This window comes from Sebastes fasciatus, chromosome 11, assembly GCF_043250625.1.
Source record: "Sebastes fasciatus isolate fSebFas1 chromosome 11, fSebFas1.pri, whole genome shotgun sequence".
In the NCBI taxonomy this organism is placed as follows: domain Eukaryota; kingdom Metazoa; phylum Chordata; class Actinopteri; order Perciformes; family Sebastidae; genus Sebastes; species Sebastes fasciatus.
Genome location: NC_133805.1, coordinates 9,603,386 through 9,622,887, shown reverse-complemented (window position 1 = coordinate 9,622,887; position 19,502 = coordinate 9,603,386). Strand labels below are relative to the sequence as shown.

At 39.1% G+C, this 19,502-nt stretch overlaps 3 protein-coding genes across 6 annotated transcripts; 1 reads left to right on the top strand and 2 right to left on the bottom strand.

The window, feature by feature from the left end:
• The first annotated feature begins 118 nt into the window (after positions 1–118).
• On the top strand, positions 119–2,986 carry cfap410 (cilia and flagella associated protein 410). 2 transcript variants are annotated; one of them, XM_074650425.1, is made up of 8 exons: positions 119–172; positions 253–348; positions 494–512; positions 981–1,027; positions 1,692–1,921; positions 2,077–2,227; positions 2,337–2,436; positions 2,522–2,986. In XM_074650425.1, exons 2-8 carry the CDS (start codon positions 272–274, stop codon positions 2,684–2,686), a joined length of 789 nt encoding a protein of 262 aa, XP_074506526.1. In that variant the 5' UTR covers positions 119–172; positions 253–271; the 3' UTR covers positions 2,687–2,986. The 2 variants fall into 2 exon arrangements, with proteins under 2 accessions (XP_074506526.1, XP_074506525.1); XM_074650424.1 differs by having other exon boundaries at positions 122–348.
• On the bottom strand, positions 2,984–10,931 carry orc2 (origin recognition complex, subunit 2). 2 transcript variants are annotated; one of them, XM_074650422.1, is made up of 16 exons: positions 10,778–10,931; positions 9,533–9,643; positions 9,270–9,428; positions 8,447–8,533; positions 8,232–8,321; positions 8,104–8,135; positions 7,441–7,498; positions 7,031–7,353; positions 6,314–6,423; positions 6,081–6,213; positions 5,538–5,634; positions 4,612–4,758; positions 4,368–4,539; positions 4,209–4,270; positions 3,994–4,112; positions 2,984–3,333 (listed from the first exon to the last, which is right to left on the bottom strand). In XM_074650422.1, exons 2-16 carry the CDS (start codon positions 9,600–9,602, stop codon positions 3,250–3,252), a joined length of 1,743 nt encoding a protein of 580 aa, XP_074506523.1. In that variant the 5' UTR covers positions 9,603–9,643; positions 10,778–10,931; the 3' UTR covers positions 2,984–3,249. The 2 variants fall into 2 exon arrangements, with proteins under 2 accessions (XP_074506523.1, XP_074506524.1); XM_074650423.1 differs by having other exon boundaries at positions 9,533–9,631; positions 10,778–10,916.
• Positions 10,932–11,949: 1,018 nt separating this feature from the next.
• On the bottom strand, positions 11,950–18,921 carry LOC141776675 (D-serine dehydratase). Of its 2 annotated transcripts, none has more exons than XM_074650420.1 (10): positions 18,824–18,921; positions 18,086–18,241; positions 16,165–16,294; positions 15,088–15,238; positions 14,822–15,002; positions 14,257–14,375; positions 13,989–14,115; positions 12,605–12,667; positions 12,415–12,520; positions 11,950–12,329 (listed from the first exon to the last, which is right to left on the bottom strand). In XM_074650420.1, exons 2-10 carry the CDS (start codon positions 18,229–18,231, stop codon positions 12,240–12,242), a joined length of 1,113 nt encoding a protein of 370 aa, XP_074506521.1. In that variant the 5' UTR covers positions 18,232–18,241; positions 18,824–18,921; the 3' UTR covers positions 11,950–12,239. The 2 variants fall into 2 exon arrangements, with proteins under 2 accessions (XP_074506521.1, XP_074506522.1); XM_074650421.1 differs by lacking the exon at positions 18,824–18,921 and adding an exon at positions 18,686–18,807.
• Positions 18,922–19,502: the final 581 nt, after the last annotated feature.

Here is a 19,502-nt window from a genome sequence, read left to right as displayed (position 1 = left end):
TTTATTGGATTTTGTACAGAATACCAATAAAAAGACTTTCAACCAAAACAAATATGTTTTCATGTTTGTAATAATAATACCGGATGTGACCGTAACTAAGGACGCCTCAGTGGATCCGCGCATGCGCAGTCGTGTGGGGAGAACAACGTCGCTGCTGCAGCTGAGTTGAAATGTTTGTCCACTCAGCTTGTCATAATGCGGCCTTTTGTTGTTTGTGAACATATAGTGCATTAAAATATTCTTTCTCGACAGCTAGATTAGTTGAAATGATATGAAACTAACACGGAAACAGGTTCTGGCGAAGGCTAAGGCCTCCGACCTGGAAAGCGTGAAGAAACTGAACTGCTGGTAAGTGTTGACATTTCTTTGTAGCATAACAGACACCAGTCATTTAGTTGGTTTACATGCTGATGAGGATGGAGGTTGACAAGTGCAGTTTATTGTGTATATCTTGCATTTGTGGTAACGTTACATTTCATTTTTTTTTTTGCAGGGGATGCAACCTGACTGATGTGAGTATAGTCAGTTAATGGATATCACATTTGATTTGACACTGAATTAAGATAAGATAAGATATTCCTTTATTAGTCCCGCAGTGGTGGAAATGTGCAGTGTACAGCAGCAAAGGGGATAGTTAAAAAAACAAGATGCATCAGCGAACACAGTAAAAAAAAGAGCTAATAACAAAGAGTAACAAAATATGAACCATTTAAATAGAAGGAAGTATAAAAATAGGAGCAGTTTATACAGTATTGACAATAAACAGACTATTAACAAAATTGCACAAGTGGAAAATGATATTGCACAGTGAGAATGAAATGAAATTCCACCTGAAAATATCAGGTTATTGTCAGTTCTTTTCACTATTCATGCTCAAATTCACTTTGCTACTCTTCTTTTTTTAATGTTTTTGTATGCATGTATGTATGTATGTATGCATGCAGTAATATATGTGTTCCCCTTCTACTCTGTGTTTCCAGATTTCTATCTTCTCTCAAATGGCCAACATTGAGGTGCTGACACTCAGGTTGGTCTATTTAAAGGTCCCATATTAGGCTAATTTTCAGGTTCATACTTGTATTTTGTGTTTCTACTAGAACATGTTTACATGCTATAATGTTAAAAAAAAAACTTTATTTTCCCTCATACTGTCAGCCTGAATATGCCTGTATTTACCCTCTCTGTCTGAAACGCTCCGTTTAGCGCATTTTGACGGAATTGCATTGCTAGGCAACAGATTGGGTCCATGTGTACTCTCTGTCAGCTGATGACATTCACATACACTGCAACCAGGAAATAAACTGGGACACATTTAGAATGTTTACGTTTAAAATTGTGTAAAGGGTCTAAATATTGTATATTTGTGACATCACAAATAGACAGAAATCCTGACAGCTTGTTTCAAACGCAGAGTTTCTGAATACGGGCTGTGTATGTTTCCCTGTGGATTGAGTGTTTCGATACTTTCACAGTATTTATATAGGACTTAAACCTGCTTTATAATAAAAATACATGAAAATCTCACTTTTTTATATAATATGGGACCTTTAACTCGATGCTGTGTCTCTCTGACACATTCACACACACAGATATTACACTGATATGATACTGTTACATTTGCACAGAATCATTTGAGATGATCAATGAATCCTAGCTGTGATGTTCTTCCTTTCCTCCCCACCTTTCTGTAGTGTCAACAGCATCTTGTCTCTCTCTCCTCTGGCTGGCTGTCTGTCTCTATGTGAGCTCTACCTGAGGAAGAATAAGATCCCCTCTCTCTCTGAGCTGTCTCTCCTGCGTCCATTAACACGTCTCAGAGTGCTCTGGCTGGCTGAGAACCCATGTTGTGGTACCGACTCCAGCCGGTATCGCCTCACCGTGCTGCGCTGCCTGCCTCGCCTCCAGAAGCTCGACAACCAAGGTGTGTGTGTGTGACTGTATTAGAAATATTTGCACCCACGATTGGAAGAAAGACTGGAGCAAATCTGTGTAAAGCTTTGGTGTGACCTGAGAGAAGAAGGTTAATGTTAGATAAGTAGTTACATTTTATCTGTGTATGTGTGTGTGTGTTTGCAGTAGTGACTGAAGATGAGCTTGCACTTGCTCTCATGGAGGGCGAAGAGGTCACCACCCCTCCAAGCAGCATTCAAAACCAGCTTTCTTCCAATGGACTTCCAGATGCAGAGACAGAGAATGACCCGCTTAACTACAACATGGAGGAGACCAAGTAAGCATTGTCGATTGACACTTAACAGGAAGTAGAACATGCATCGGCTGAAAACAATCTGTCAGGACATATTAAGAACAAAACATTTCTTTCTTGATTTTCTTTTTAGCAAAATCAGGGAAGAGTTGGGGATGAAACTCCTCTCCAGAGACAAGTTCCCCTCTCTTTCTTCTCCGTCAACCAGAGAAAACAAACCAGCAATCAAAAAGGTACCCTCCATTCTCTGAACATTGCTTCCTAGAACTTTTTTTATTAATCTCAGCCAATAAATGATAACTTAAATTGTACTTTCAGACACACACTCTCGATGCAGTTCTGATGCTGCTGAAGGATTTGGATGAAGAGGAGCTTCACATTGTACACACAGCTACTCAAAACATACTCCAGACTTACACACTGGACTCGGAAATGCTAATGGATTCACTGCAGACGCAGAAAACCGTCGACATCCAACACTGAAATATTTCATAGCATGCACTCAGGGCCAAACCTCTCCCTCCCTCTTTCCCTATTTAACCAAAAACAACCCTTTTCTACCCGTTACCTTCTGATTGCAATACGCATGGCATGTTTACTGACATCTCTCCCTTTTGCTACAGTTTTCACATGTGGAGGAGTGATGAATAACTTCCCCGGCTATCTTTGTTTTTTTTTACAGCAGCACGCCTTGTACAAGCAAAAGAATGTAACAAACAAAAGAATGAACATTTTGCTAAATGTAAATCTATTTCTGTAATTAAAGAGATGAAATTGCACTAACTTATTAAGTGTTGATTTTAATTACAGATGTTGGCTGAAAACGTGTATACATCAAAATCAAAAAGATGTGAATGTCACCGTGCTACAATCATTAGATTTAAACCATTCGTTTAAACTCTGCCGAGCCTGTAAGCTGGGCTCATGTCTGATATTGATCACATAACTGGACCTTTATATCAGCGACCGATTCAACCAAAGTATCTATTTGCTGGTGAAGTGGAGTGGATGAACTAGAAGCGATACGAGTCTAAAGCCTTCTCCACTCAGTCGCCCTCTTCGTTCTCCAGGAAATCCATCAATGTGCTCGCGTCCACGGCGACGATTAAGCACTCCACTCCGTCTGCACCCTGGAGGATCATGGGAATAATTGTTAATTGAGAGACACTGAAGTCTGCAGAGAGTTATGGTGCTAAATTAGGGTTGGGAATAGAGTGGTGCAGGAATGAGTCCTGAAACCCAGAAATGAGTTAGCATTTTAGCACTTTCGGTTGCCTTGTTTGAAAGTCAGTGTTATTTTTTTAAAGTTTTTTAGTTAGATGTCTGAAATAAGGTCTGTGGTTAATACAAGCTTAAGAGATTTTAATGTTTTGTGCAACAATATAAAATACAGTAGTAAATGTCCCACTTGTGAATTTTGAAGCTATTAAATGTCTTATAAAGGCGGTTGCTAATAAGTGGCTAAATGAGACTACAGTCGCTGTGTATACTCACGCTCATACGACCGTGGTGTAGTTCGTTTATAGCCTCACGTTAGCTTTTTACTTCTTGCATTCACACTTCAAAAATCATAAAAGTGGGGTTCATTTGTGAAGATTATATTGCTGAACAAAACGTGTAAGTATCAAATGTTTGTTTGCCACATATTTTATTTCCTGCAATAATCCAAAACCCAAAGGAAAAATCCCATTGGGTTGTCGAGGGAACCAGGGCGATGCTGACTTCCTGGTTGGCCTACAAAAATACGTCATTCCTGCAGCACTCTATTTTAAAGTGAAACAGGACCCCACCTTGCGCGTCCGTATCAGTTTGTGGTCTCTGAACTCGGTCAGCTGAGTCCTCAGCGTGAGGTCAGAGTTCACCAAGAACGCCTCTCGACAACGCTGGTAGAAATCTTGGAACGACAATCCTGCACACAGTGATGGGAGGATATTACAATCATAAAGCAACACGCACATTTTACGCAAAAAAATCTGTACAGCATTTTGAGGTTTTGCGTGTGCACCTGTGTATGAAGGGTTATCTTTGTTTTCCAGCTGGAATTTCACCAACAGTTTGAAAATTCCTCTGCAAAAAGAAAGGACACAGAGCCATTAAGGACTCAAGCAATTCATTTATCACTTAACATCTCCGATGGTGAATGATATCAAGGTGGATGTGGTACCTTGCATTGGGCGTCAAGCTGCGTAACACGTGTGTGAGAGAGGACAGAGCGAGAGCGCCGGTCTGCTGCACCAGGAGCGAGTTTTCATACGACGTTTCCTCTACGTAGTGCTGGAACGTTACACACTCCCACCACAGCCAGTTAAACTGGCTCTGCTTAAACTGGTCCCACACTGGCAACACACAGGAAACATTAAGCTACAAGAATACATTTCAATATAATTAACATGGCAGTAAACACTCACCCATTGGAGCGTTTATGTGGTCTAAAGAAGCCACCAAGTGCAGGTTGGGCAGGGATGCCAGCTGCCCCAGTGCACTCTGGGTCTTCTCTCCTCGCAGCATTGGTCCATCGATATTATGGATCAGGAGGTAAACGTGGAGATCTGGGCCTGCGAGGAAACGCTCCAGTTTTAAAACACAGAATTCAAACACATGCTTAAAGGGATAGTTTGGGTGTTTTGAAGTGGGGTTGTATGAGGTACTTATCCAGAGTCAGTGTATTACCTACAGTAGATAGTACGCTATATTTAGAATATTTTCGCCGATTTACTTTTCCGTGAGACAGCTATACAGTCCATGTTCAGACGGGGAACTGAAGCCGTTATTTATGTTCTCGCCAAAGCCACCAGACTCCATTGAAAAAAACTGGAATTTTACTTCGCAGAACGCAGGAGTTGCTGGTCGACCGCTGCCTCGATCTGTTAGTTTGTTTGTGTTGTTGTTGTGTGACTTTAGTTAATTTTGATGCAAGTCACAGTCGGTTCGAAGTCACACAATAACACAAACAAACTAAGTTAAAACTGCAGGTTTTATCAACGGAGTCTGGTGCCCTTTGGCGAGAGCAAAGATGGATAAAACGGCTTCAGTTCCCCATTAGAAAGGGTTATCTGACGGCAAGGTAAACCGGCAAAAATGTTCTAAATATAGCGTTCACTTAAATTGATATTTAATTTTTCAGGTGAGCCTTTCTTTTAGGTGGCTAAAATACGTTTTGCTGCCGGCCCCGTCCACAGCAGTACATTGCTTTGCTTCTGTGTGGTAGCACCTGTCTGCCGTCCGCCATCTACTGTAGGTAATACACTGACTATGGATAAGTACCTCATACAACCCCACTTCAAAACATCCAAACTATCCCTTTAAGACAGAGACAATATACAGAAACACTCACTGTCTTTAAGGGTCTGAGCGATGTACTGGATCTGGTCTGAGGGTGTCCGGAAACTTCCCTGGTGCTCTAGAACCTCACATGTCAGAGCATTTAAGATCTGCAATGAAAGCATGGTATGATGAGGATAGAAAAGAGACTACTAAATCTACCTTTATCAATATTTCTCAAGTGTTTCTCTTTTAAACTACAAGTCTGGCAACAAAATCAAGTGAAAAAGACCAAAACCAACAATGTGTTGTGTCTGTGGCACTCAGCTCCATTCCCATTGGTTCCTATAAGACAAATCCTGAAACAGTCATAAATAAATATAGCTTTACTTCTAACAGGATGCTAGTTCCTGGAAAATGTTACACAATCAGGAGGAAATGTAAGATGTACGATACATTCATTGCTGGTTTTGGTCTTTTCATGAAATTTGTTGACAATAAGAAAAAAACAGAACATCACCAGCCTTGTTCCATGCACACTCTTACTCCTACGTTGGTCGTAGTTTATACCAATAAAGCCTTTTTAATCTGAATAGATATTTCTGTGCATACTGACTGATTTAAGAGTAATGGAAGGGAAGAATCCGTTGACCACGAGGTGGATTTCCTGATCCAACTGAGACACGCGGAAGTCCTCCAGCAGAGCTTTTTTGCTGCCCAAACCGTAGACCAGCACACTGAATCCCAACCTACAAACAAACACAGAGACACCTTCTGGTTTGCACCAAATTTCAAACATTACAAAAAAAAAAAGCAGGGAGTAAAGAAAGTGCAAACCACACTACTCACTGTAACTGTAACATCCATTTGCTAAAGTGCTTTCGGTACTTGTTGTGGAGCTGCTGGATCTCTTTCGAGCAGCAGGACGGCTTTCCTTCTAAAAGCTGAGCCAAAGTCTCCTGCAAAACACAAAACCAACGGAAACTCACAGCTCATTGAGTACATTTAAAACACTGGCTGTTCCAGCTTGACATATCTTGGAATTAAAAACAAACAGTCACAATCCTGTGTTTCTGACAGGTGGTATATGTTTGGGATAAAGGGCTAGGAATAAATCGCAAAGATTGTCTCCTGAACAGTTTTGATGCAACCTTTATCTAATTAATTTAGTTTTTAATATTTTATTTAATTATATTCATATTATTTTATTATTTGTATATTCTGTTTTATTTACTCTTTTGTACATTTCATATTTATTATTATCATTACTATTTACTCATTTGTTTTTATTCATAAATTTAACATTTTAATTTATTATATATAAAATAAATATATATATTTTTAATTATTTTATTAATTAATGTATATGTATTATCATTATTATTTAAAAAAAATTCTCTCCTACTTTGATTTTGAATAGTTTGTTTTTCAATTTACATTTACTATCTGTTATATGTACATATTATTTTATTTGTTGTGGTTTAGGTTGTTGTAGTCTTTTTTTCTTAAGGAAACAATAAAAAGCATGATTAAAAAAAAAAGGAACCCTGGCTGTTAGATACTGACCCTGTCGAGTTTAGGGATGTGTAAACGCTCCAGGGTGCGGTCTGACGTCAAGACCTTTGAACTGCCGTGGGCTTCAAAATACTCCTCGACCATACTGGGCTGACTGAGGGCCTCAGAGGTGGTCTTGCTCTTCTTGGCGGGAGTCTTGTAGAGAGCCGCAGACGAAGCTTTACTGGGCGTTTTCAGAGTCTTCACGTTCTCCTTGTTTTCTTTCTTTACTTTCTGCTCTTCCTCAATCCCATCTTCCTCCCCCTCCTCCTCTTCCTCCTCCTCAGAGTCAGAGGGCGACAGCTCACTATCGCTGTCTGACCGAATGCTGGGAGCTGAAAATATCAAACGGCTTAGTTATAGTTTAACTTTATACATCTTACTGTAACTATAAGAGAATCTACTTCCATTGTAACACTCACTTGTCATTCTCTTCCTGAGCCTGTGGGGCGTCGTGGAGACAAACTGAACCTTCTTGCTCTGTCAGATAAAAAACAGAGGTAATACCGAGAAAACAACATTATAGAAAAATGGCAATATCATCCAAAAATAAAGGTTGCTGGATGAACTGCATACTATTTCCGATGAAATATTACAGTATGCAACGCTGGACACTGCGGCGGCATAAATATCCCACAATGCAATGTGGTAGTAACGACAACGTTCATAACAGACGTTGACGGACAGCTCTGTAATGTCAGTAACGCTTCAATTAAGTGTGCTATAGGCGTAATATAGTTTTTAAATCAGTTCAGAATTTATGATTCTCACAAATCATCATCTGGTCACATGAAGTTGACACGGGTTACCATGGTTACACGTCTCCATCCGGTAAAGAGGCTACCAGGAAGTGACGACGTAAATTAAAGTTCAGTGTGTCCGAAAATATACATACTACTGTTAACTGTTAACGATAGTACACATATTGAGTATGTAGTGCTTAGTATGTGATTTCAGACACACGTTTGTTAATGCAGTAGCTGGCAGGAAGTAAACATGGACCAAAGCTGTTGCCCTAGCAACAGAATGGCAATGGGAAAAGGTCTATATGAGAAGCTAAGCACACAAATCCCTTCTAGTCTCACCCTCTGTGGTGTCCTGCTTCCACCTCTGTGATCTAGTCAGAGAGAGACAGAACAGACTTAGTTGTACAGAAATGGACACAGGAAAGGATGGACGCAACAAAACAATAAGGAGAGGTTGCTGAACTCACTGCGGCCTGATCGGGTGGGAGTCGAGGGTTCAGTGTTGGGGGTTGCGCTGAAGCTCACGCTTTTCCCGGGAGTCCGAGCCAACTCGCTTGCTATTTGTGAAAAAAAAACACAAAAATAAAGTTTGTAATATCCTGCAAACGTGATAAATTCAGCTGGTGTCGTGCAATCCAAGAGAGTTTGTGTACGTATGACGGAAGAGAACGGAGGCTCTCACCAGTCTGGGCCATGCTGTGTCCACGTCTGGCTTTCTGAAAGGTGAAAATGGAGGATCCGGCCACTTTGTACATACCCTCCTCATCTTCTGTAAAACCAAGCAACATTATGTGACTGAGGTGTAACCACGTAAAATGATCATTTCTATATGATTAGCAGCAATAAACACAATGGCCTCTTGCTAATACAGGCTGTACCAGGAGGATCTGGAGCTGGTCTCAACATGGCTGCTGGGTCACAAACTTTCTCATTTTACAGCTAAACAGTACACTACAAGATGTTTCTGAAAACATTTGAGGCGAGAAATAGGCATTACAGTAACAGAATATTAATTCATATTTGATCAGCGCTGCCTAGTTTGACCGTTTGATTGGAGTTTGTGATTGATTGACAGCTGCTCAGAGACGGCAAGTCTCCAGATCAGCTCTGATTGGTTGTTTTCCTCCAGTCTGTGAAATCTTGCAGATGCCATTAGGAGCACCGGAGGACACAGAGACACATGATTTTTTCAGATTACCTTTCTCATGCACTACTGTCAGGATATAGAGACCATTTCATCATATTATCATATAATCATATTTGCTCCAATTCTACCCACTGCTGCTTTAATTGCAGGGCTGTTGCATTAGACTGCATTCATTTTAGCTACTTAAGGTGTACCTAATAAACTGGCAAACGAGTGTATACTAAATATTTAGCAGCAGGCCGAATAAAGGTTCAATAAAAATACCCATACAAACACAAAGATAGCTGAAAACAGGTAACAGATGGGCAAGGTTTACTACACACAATACGTATTCACAAATGACAGTTGCCTCACTCACCTTCTGCGTTGTCTGTTCCTAAAGCTTGGACATAGTTCTGCTCATCAAGGACTCCATTTTCGTCTCCATTATGGTCTACAGTTTCCTCTTTGGCTCGTCGTCCTGCTGGGTTCTTAAACGTTACAATCTTCTGAACAGACCCACTGTTGCTCTGCACACCTTTAAGTTATTATACACAGACAGGTAGTCAGTTAGTTAGTGAGACAGACAATACCCAAACATATCTAAGCAGGAGAGAAGTAAAGTGTCTGTGTTGTTCATACCCTCCTGTTTGTCCACGATGTGCTCCAGAGCATCTCCATCCCCGATGAACTTCACCTCCAACACACTCATGACTGCTCTGGATGGATGTAGGCAACTTTCTACAAAAGAAACTTAAGATGAATGTGGAAATAAATATGTTTGATGTAATGATATATTTTAGTCAAGATAAGATTGGATATGTTAATTTAATTAATCTGTATGTATATTTTATTTTATTAATTATGTTTTGCTGACTTTTTTAAAAATCTTTTATTTATTTACTTTTATTTTATCTTTGTTTCATTTTTTTTATTTATGTAGCTTTTGGTTATTTAATATATTTTAATTTAATTTAATTTTTAATTTTTAATTTAATTTTTAAAGTGAAAATGCTCTGTGTTGAATATCTGTCCCATCTTATGTTTCTTAAATAAAAACATTACAATAAAAAAAGATAAGATAAGATCGGATATTTTAAATTAATGAATCTGTATGTATGTTTTATTTTATGAATTATGTGTTTGATGGCTTTATTTAAATCTTGTATTTATCTTTGTTTTATTTATTTTGATTTTGGTTATTTACATTATTATTATTTATTTTTTTAAAGTGAAATTGCTCTGTGTTAAATATCTGTCCCATCTTATGTTTCTTAAATAAAAACATTACAATAAAAAAAGATAAGATAAGATAAGATTGGATAGAACATGCTGTATATAATAAAATGATTTATTATTTTTGGAAAATTTCATATCCACAAGACAAAATGGTCAGGAACCAAGCCAACTTTCCTGCATTTTATTAATGAATTTAAATACCACCATGATACCCTATATTAAAAATAAAAAAGCCATTAAGACTTATAGATTGTTAAATGATTATAATATGATGTATACTAATATATATATAAAAAGATTTATATATTTTCAACTGTCTATGTATCTGTACCTTTGTTAATGAGCATGAGTTCAATAAAGAAATAAAAAACAAACTCATGACTATCTAAAGCAACATACAGTGTGACAGCAGCTAGTTAAAAGCTAACAACTCAGCAAACACAACACACACAGATTTCCCTTTTCAGGGTTATATGGTTTACTTCTATTAATGTAGTTTGGCTCTAATAGTAATGATAATATCAACTGACAGTGTGCAGTGATGTGTTTCTTTGTGGTCAGTCAGCAACAACAGACAACAGCTGCACACTGAAGGACTACAAGAGAAGCAGAACAGTAACTAAACGTGTCTAAACTACAGTAACTTACCGGCTAATGAGTCCGTATCACCCCAGAAAAAATGTAAACAAACCTCTCATAAACTGAGATCTACACGCTGAGCGGTGTGACAACTTTCCGCGCCATCCTCCTGAAGTTTTTAAACCACGTGACAATCGAAAGGTCACACGGTGGCCAATCAGAACGTCAGCTTCAGTAAAAACCACATTTCCCAAGATGCACTTCGCACAACCTACTCTGCTGCTGAGACTTCATACAGATATTAACTCACTGTCAACAATCCCAGTTTATCTGCAGATTTAGATAATTTATTTTATTTTATCTTAGCAAAATATTATAAACATCATATGATGTGGCTCATTGTGTGCAATATTAATGTCCAAAACATGTGCAATATTACTTCTTTTCTCATCACATGCAATATTACTTATTTTTCTGTTGTTTTTTTTTAGCTTACCTTACCTTTTTTTATTTTACTTATCTTATTTACTAATTTTACTAAATGTATCTTACTTAATTGTAATTCTTTTAGGCACTGGTGCTATAAATAGTACTTTTTATTTTATAGACTTGTATTTTATACACTTGAACTTGTTGTAATTTTGTTGTATTTTTGAGCAATCTCTGGCACAAGAATTTCCTTTGGGATTAATAAAGTTCTATCTTATCTTATATCTCTTCTTTTAAAAGAATATCCTCCTTTTTATTTTTAAAGATACTGATTTTAAAACATATTTGACTATGATTGATAACTTAATAAAAATTCTAAATTGACTAAAACTATTTCAAATGTATTCCAATTGTTTAAAAGACCCCGGTTTTTATTCATCTTTTCTTACATTTTATTTGTTGTATAATTTATTTTATTTCTATATTATTTTTATACTGTAAAATATATTTGCAGAATTGTAATAAAAAATCTGAACATGTCTGTGAATCTACTGTGTTGAACTTTTGAAATAAAGTATGATATAAAAAAATAATAAAATAAAATAAAGTTCATCATGTGATAAAACAAAACTGCAATACTAATCAATGATGGAAAATAATAATATAATAATAAAAATAATAATGTTAAAAGTGGAATATACTTTACTGTTATAATGAAAATGTTTATATATTTTTATTCCTATTATCATTATGACTATTTTAGAAATGTGTAAGAATCTATGCAAATATTTTATTGATAAAGACAAAATAAGAAGTGGAAGTAGTGATTTTATTTAGTCAGAAAAAAACACAACCAGTATTCAAGAGAACCTGTGGTAGTCACTGCACACACATTAGTATACCCACTTCAACAGGCTCATAATCATCATACAGTACTTCCTGCCTATAAATGCATGCAGTTACCAGCACCTGTTGTGCTGCAGTACACAATGCAAAGCTTCTTTCGCTTACATTTAGAGAAAATCCAAAACTGAAGATTGTGTACAAAACTAAAAAATGAATATTTTGGAATAAACTGCAGGTGACATGGGTAGCTAGGTGTTCACCACCCGCGTGTTGGTGTCCACTTCCCCAGCAGACGGCCCTCGGAGTGCACGTGGTACACGGGATGCATCGCCGCACTTGCACACGACTGTAAAAATGAACAGAGACGGGGTCAAACAAGAGGAGAGCGACACAGTAAAACCTACGCAGTGTTAAGCTTCAACTGTACTGACATGGTAGGGGATCAGTGTGAGCAGAGAGCCCAGGGGGTATCTGCTGTAGTCCAGCGGTCCTGAGATGGGCTCCACTCTACCATGCTCCTGGGTCATAGACAACAACCTGGGGGGCGGGGGATATTTCATCAGGACTTAGGTCACACTTAAGTTTAGTATTGAGATTAGAGACAACAGTAGATGGCTTTACTTGAGGTTTGGGTGTCCTTCAATCACAGCATATCCAGTGGGAAGTTTTCCAGCTCCGTCTAGACTGAGAGACGAGAGCAAAAACAAGTTTAAAGAAAATAGGAAAGCAATAGATAGCTGTCAGCTATCAGTAATGTAGTGGTGAGTAACACATGTATTTGCTCCAGTTGGTGAGCATCATAGGTCAATTGAGAGGGAATAAATCAAAATAATACATGTGGGATTTTTTTTTGCCCCAGAATCCTTCCCCTAACATAACTTAAAGAGGACATATCATGAAAAGTTAACTTTTTCAGTGCTTGTGCACATACCCTTGGATACCTGGAACGTTTACCGACCCACAAACTGTGAAATGAGACGACCCAGTCAGTTTTTTGTGGGCTGTCGAGATCAGAAAACGTTCAACGTTCAGAGATGGTATTCTGCATACGTTGGTTGTAACGAGTGGTTATTTGAATTATTGTTGCCTTTCTATCATCTCCAACCACTCTGCCCATTCTCCTCTGACCTCTGACATCAACAAGACATTTCCGTCCACACAACTGCCGCTCACTGGATATGTTCTCTTGTTCGGACCATTCTCTGTAAACCCTAGAGATGGTTGTGCGTGAAAATCCCAGTAGATCAGCAGTTTTTGAAATACTCAGACCAGCCCATCTGGCACCAACAACCATGCCACGTTCAAAGTCACTTAAATCCCCTTTCTTCCCCATTCTGATGCTCAGTTTGAACTTCAGCAAGTCGTCTTCACCACCTCTAGATGCCTAAATGCATTGAGTTGCTGCCATGTGATTGGCTGATTAGCTATTTGTGTTATGAGCAATTGAAAAGGTGTGCCTAATAAAGTGGCCGGTGAGTGTATATCACCCACAGCTTGAGAACTATGCTGCGCTCCATTTGAACTGGGAAGTCGGCAATTTCAACTGGAATGCCCCCTGAATTCGGACGAACCTCACCAACCCCGAACTCAAAATCCAAGACAGCTACTCCGCACATCAACAGTAATAAAATCTGTAGTAAATACTGTTTATTAGCACTTCTATATTATTTGTCTCTCACATCAGTCGTACACACAGTCCTGTCCAACTTCTATCTGTGGACATGTTGCTACTTTGTTTGTATGCGCAAAATACCGGCGTAATGGGTAATGCACCAACTGTTGCTAACAATGCCTAGCCTGGCTGGAGCAAACCCCGTTGAGTTTTCCAACTTGTGTACTGGAACACGATCGGAAACCCGAAATATAAGTACAAACCTAAAAATGAGCATGATATGTCCTCTTTAAGTATACTATTATACATCATTAAAGGATTATGTTAAAACAGTAAGCAGGTAAAGACCATTCTGCAACCACAAAACAGGGTATACAATATTGATGAAGGTACCTGAGGCCACACCATCCACAGTCAATCAGGAGCTGGTTCCTGTGAGGACAATGTCCGATGACTCTCGTCAAAACCCTCACAGCCACGTCCTCCAGACTGCACGAGCCAATCACAGACTGCTGCACGTCTAGAAGACAGCCACAAAAACAACAAAACATCAACAGTTGAATTTGTGACTCTTTTCTTTTTCAATACAATAATGTCAATTTAAAAACAGCCTAAACAAACTTAGACACTGATACAAATACAGCCACATCCACACACACACCATAGAAGCCATAGTTCCCAGGATGCACCTCACTGAGCTGCGCCATGTCTTTGACTGGGTGACTACAGGAAGGGGTGGAGCCAATGCTGGACTTGCAGGTGATGCCGACAGCCTTCAGTCTGCCCAAAAACAAACCCAGAGAAGTTTACAGGATGATTCTATCAAGACAGCATTTCACAGGAAATAAATATAACAGATTATTTACTTGTAAGTGCCCCCTGAAATACTACAAGCTGGTCCTTTAAACAAGATTTAGTGTAGTAGTGTAAATCCAGTTCTACATTTTTGAGGCGTCCGTAGTTTAAAGTCCTTTCTTATTAACTTAACTTTAGTCTTCTTTCTTCTACGAACATAAAACAACAAGACTTTTGTTAAGCAGATAAACTAGTGGACTTCTGTAAAACACTCTGGGTACACTGGTACATGCCAGTCAAAAGAAAATCAAATCATTGATAATAAAAAATGTGCCTGAGAAAATGTATTTTAACCATTCTCTCTGTGGCTGGTTACATATGACATGATTGGCCTCTACTTGCTTTTGAACGTCTTTATTTTGTTGCCATACTTTTCCATGAACTTCAGAGTCAAGTCGGTTGTTTCCTGGGCGACAGCCTGTATTTGCTCCACTCCTCTGCAGTTATAGGAGTTCCCACAGTGAGCGTACACTCCTGTTAGCTCCACGCCCTCCGTCCCGGCGATGGCCTGGGCCAATCTGAGCGCCTCGGGTTCCGAGTGCAGGACACCAGCTATGGCAAAGAGCAAACAGAAGGATCAGCGGGCAGCTCAGCAGCTGACGATGAGCTGTGTCCTGCAGCTTCCCCGCGTGTTTACCTCTCCCGTTGCCACAGTCGAGTTTGAGCCAGACGTGCCACAGCAGACCGTCTCTCAGTGGTGTCTTCTTGAGCTGATCCAGAGCAAGAGGATGATCCAGTAAAACTTGGAAGAGATGCAGCCTCTCTGACAGGGCTGCACAGTTCTCCACCTGTGAGCACACACAGACATACTGTAAGTTGTCTGTGTCTGTATGGTTGGGAGATGATGAGACCTAAAAGAATATAAAAGCTATAAGAAAGAATGTAAAATTTGTGTTAATTACATTGACCTGCGTGTTTTATTAATAATAATAACTGATTAGTTGAAAACCAATTGAAGAAAATCAATCACAGTTGATGCTTAATGTTCCAGGGCCATGCTATTGTGCATGCTGGCTCGCTGGTACACTTTATATACAACAGAGCCGTCATTAATGAATTAAATGATTTAGTTCCACCTGTGCTTTTCCTGCTATGACGAGCAATGTCAGCTGTGATAAAGGAAAGCTATTTCTCAATTTCATACTACATTCTACTAGTACCTACTTATAGATACGTACATAAGGGATACAGCGAGTGGGTCATTATTGGGAAATAAACCCCGACAATATCAGTTATTTGACACAAAATATTGATCTAAAAATGATTTTATGGATTTAGAAATAATTGTATGCTTCAGCTAAAAAAAATAAAAAAAATAGTCTGCTCGCTGTGTAAGAGGATCAGAACTGCGTCCATAGCAACGGTCTGTTATCCATAGCAACGGTTTGCTATACAGAAATAACAGACCGCAGAAAAACGTAATTGACCAATCAGAATCGAGAATTCAACAAAGCCAAGTAATAATACATACTAATTGCCATACAGTGGTATGCTCTATTTGTAGTTAGTATGCAAGCAATCAATTTACCATTTGAAATAGTGCAAACTGTGACTTTTTTTCACAAAAACAAAGCAAAATGTTATTTCCTATATTTGTCATTAAATCTTTTGTTATTGTAAGTTCTACATGGAGCTGTTTCACCACCACCTGCAAGTTATTTTAATGATATGCAGCACATATTCAAAACAGTCTTTTCAGTGTGTGAGTTGAGACCTTATCAAAAGGAAGAGAGTATGCATAGAGGATGTCATCAAACCCGTTGTCGGTATAGAACCAGGCCTCTGCCAGTGTGGAAACCGCAATGCACCTCCGTGATCCACCCGTCATTATGTCAGCACACTCACTAGACATGAACACAAATACACAGACATTATCAGTATCCCTTACATATAAGTACAACACTGCACAAAGGGCACATCCTGTCTCAAAACTAGTCCGTGCATTTGTTACCTGTAGGCTGGATTATTGCAATTCCTTATTATCAGGCTGCTCTAATATAATAAGTCCCTTAAGACTCTCCAGTTGATCCAGAATGCTGCAGAATGTTTACAGACAAGAACTAGAAAAGAGATCCGATGTCTAATTTGTCCCATATTAGCTTCTCTGCACTGGCTCCCTGTAAGATCCAGAATATAATTTAAAATCCCTCTCCTCATCTACAAAGCTCTTAATGGTCAGGCACCATCATACCTTAAAGGGATAATTCAGGTGTTTTGAAGTGGGGTTTTATGAGGCACTTATCCATAGTTCATTATAGTTGGACCAGCCCTAAGTTATACTGCTATAGGCCTAGACTGCCGAGGGACTTACACTGAGCTCCTTTCTCCTCCTCTCCCTCTCCATCTGTATGCATTCATGTCTCAATAATGCATGTTACTAACTTGGCATCTTCCTCTGAGTCTTTGTGCTTTCTCGTCTCGCAGGTTGCCATGGATCATGGTTGCCACTGGATCGTGGCTGCGCTTGTTGCCGTGGTTCTGCTTGACGCCCCACTGCTACTATTATTATTATTAGTCATATTTCTATTATTTTTATAGTTGTTATTGTTACTACAGTTGTTGCTGTGCATCTCTGTGTCTCTCTCTCTCTCTCTCAACCCAACCGGTCAGGGCAGATGGCCACCCACCTAGAGCCAGCTGGTTCTATTCAAGGTTTTTTCCTTGCTGCTGTGACCCAAATGCTTGATCGTGGGGTAATGTTGGGTCTCTGTATATTAAAGGGACTGTTTGTAACTTCTTGCACGTATAAATCAATCCGGGTTGGTGTCCCATGCGCGCTCGCGTGTGGCTACGCTGTTCAGACTCAGACTCCAACACAAAATACACGGAAGCACCAAAACCGCAAAGTTCTATCTAGTGAAGCCGGTCTTGCAAACCAGTGTTGGCCGCGGTCGGAGGACGCGGGGGAGACCGTAGCTTTGGTCTTCAGGGCCGGAGTCTCTGCTGTACTCTGCTCCTCTGCCTGCCTTCATTCACACACCGCGCTCGCTCTCGCTCTTTCGCTCCGCTCTCACGTGAACACGCGCACACTACACACTGCAGAAGAGTTAGTAGCTCTGAGAATATCTAGTGAATGTACAGTGGACGTTTGTAGAGAAATAAATGCTGCAGCTCCTCCAGACCAACAGAGGTTTCCCGTGTCTTGTGAAGTGACGGGGCTCCGCAGCGAGAAACATTATCGTCTCCGACCATAACTTCGGAGCCTCCCCTGTTCCCTCCGGCCGCGGTCGGGAGGCTGAGGCAGGAAAAGCCAACACCAGGATCAGCATGGATTCATGGAGAGACCTTCGTCTGGTCAGCTAACATTACTGCCAAGCAGGTGAAATATAGAGTGATATTGTGGTTTTAGTGTGTCGCCTCGTTCATGTCTATGTAGAGCGAGCACAAGCGCGAACAACAGGACGCTGACTTTTGTTGACTTAACGGCCACAGGTGTCGTTGTTAACAAGCAATTTCTGATTCTTACAAACAGTCCCTTTAAAGAGCATGGTCTAGACCTGCTCTTTATGAGAAGTATCATGAGATAACTTCTTTTATGATTTTTAGCTCTATATAAATGAGTTGACCTGACTATACATATGACAGATTTTCGTAAATGTATTGTTTTGAGTGTTTGTGTGTCTTGTTTTTCATACATGGTTTTGTGGGTCTTCATGTGTGGCCGAAGCTGGACCCCCAGATTCTTGCAGCGTTCGATCATCCTCTCTGCATTTCTCCTCACTTTGTCCACATCCACCACCAGAGCAGGGGTGCACAGGACGGAGATGGGCTCTCCCTCCATACTGGCAGCACTGGAACACACACACACACACACACACACACACACACACACACACACACACACACACACACACACACACACACACATAGATACTTCTTGTGCAATTAAATTCTCGTGCATGACTGACTTCAAAGTTCAAGCCCTTTATTGTCATTGTGTAGTACAACGAAATTAGATTGTGCAATCCCATAGGTGCTAACGAAAAGATAATACAAATTAAAAAAAAGAGATAGTGCAATATAAATATTAAAAAATATAAAAGACAATACAATATAAAATATAAAAATAAAATATGTATATAGATTTGATGACAGTTTTGCCAGATTATTGCACAGAGTGCCTGTCAGATAATCATATAATTATTGCTCAGCATCAGATAATTATTGACTTCGACTTCAGTTTTACAACGTTATATAATGTAGAGACCTTTGAACTTTAAAAACTTTAACGTTACCCTGAGATGTTTTTTTGGTTTTAACAAACTGAATTTTCCTCTGGACCTTTATTAATTCTTTCCTCTACATCTTAATGCATATTAATAATAGACTATGCACGGAGCTATAGGAGATCTTTATCACTATAGATAACTCACCGTTTTGCAGTGATTGTTGTCTCCGTCAGATGTTGTGATCACGTTCCTCTGGTGTCTACGGTGACAAGTGAGGGACAAACCTCCAGACCGGATGCGCTCATTCTGGGGTCATATTATAGAGCATCTTTGTGCAAAGCAGAGACAGAACAAGTTGCTGGACTCTACTCTCAATTTGTGTGTGTGATTTTTTTTAATTTTAATTTCTTTTCTTTACTTAAATTTAAGTGACATTTGTAAATATAATTGCGTCACAGTTGACCTGATTATCGGGAGATCTCTTGACATCACCAGAATCCAGCTGCCGTGCAAAGTTTGGAAAAGAAATAAATAAAAAATAAATAAAAATAATTTATAAAAATGAAATAAATATTTCCATTTAATATATTATTTAAATAAATATTTTTAATATTTAACTTTTCTGGTTGCAACATAAAAACACTAATAGCTATACATTAAAGGTCCCATATCATGCTCATTTTCATTTTCAAATATTTCAGAAATAAATATTTCCATTTAATATATTATTTAAATAAATATTTTGAATATTTAACTTTTCTGGTCGCAACATAAAAACACTAATAGCTATACATTAAAGGTCCCATATCGTGCTCATTTTCAGGTTCATACTTGTATTTTGTGTTTCTACAAGAACATGTTTACATGCTGTAATGTTAAAAAA

Bases quoted from the DNA above. Each gene is read 5' to 3' on its own strand.
- cfap410 (XM_074650425.1), top strand. From the start codon at position 272: ATGAAACTAACACGGAAACAGGTTCTGGCGAAGGCTAAGGCCTCCGAC. The intron at 1,922-2,076 runs GTGTGTGTGTGT...GTGTGTTTGCAG, and splicing joins CCAGAAGCTCGACAACCAAG to TAGTGACTGAAGATGAGCTT. The intron at 2,228-2,336 runs GTAAGCATTGTC...TTTTCTTTTTAG, and splicing joins TACAACATGGAGGAGACCAA to CAAAATCAGGGAAGAGTTGG.
- orc2 (XM_074650422.1), bottom strand. From the start codon at position 9,602: ATGAGTGTGTTGGAGGTGAAGTTCATCGGGGATGGAGATGCTCTGGAG. The intron at 8,534-9,269 runs GTGAGTGAGGCA...TTGGTTTTACAG, and splicing joins AGGAACAGACAACGCAGAAG to AAGATGAGGAGGGTATGTAC. The intron at 8,322-8,446 runs GTGAGAGCCTCC...TTTCACAAATAG, and splicing joins ACACAGCATGGCCCAGACTG to CAAGCGAGTTGGCTCGGACT.
- LOC141776675 (XM_074650420.1), bottom strand. From the start codon at position 18,231: ATGGAGGGAGAGCCCATCTCCGTCCTGTGCACCCCTGCTCTGGTGGTG. The intron at 16,295-18,085 runs GTATGAAAAACA...GTTCATGTCTAG, and splicing joins ATGAAGACCCACAAAACCAT to TGAGTGTGCTGACATAATGA. The intron at 12,668-13,988 runs GTACCTTCATCA...CTCGTCTCTCAG, and splicing joins TGTGGATGGTGTGGCCTCAG to TCTAGACGGAGCTGGAAAAC.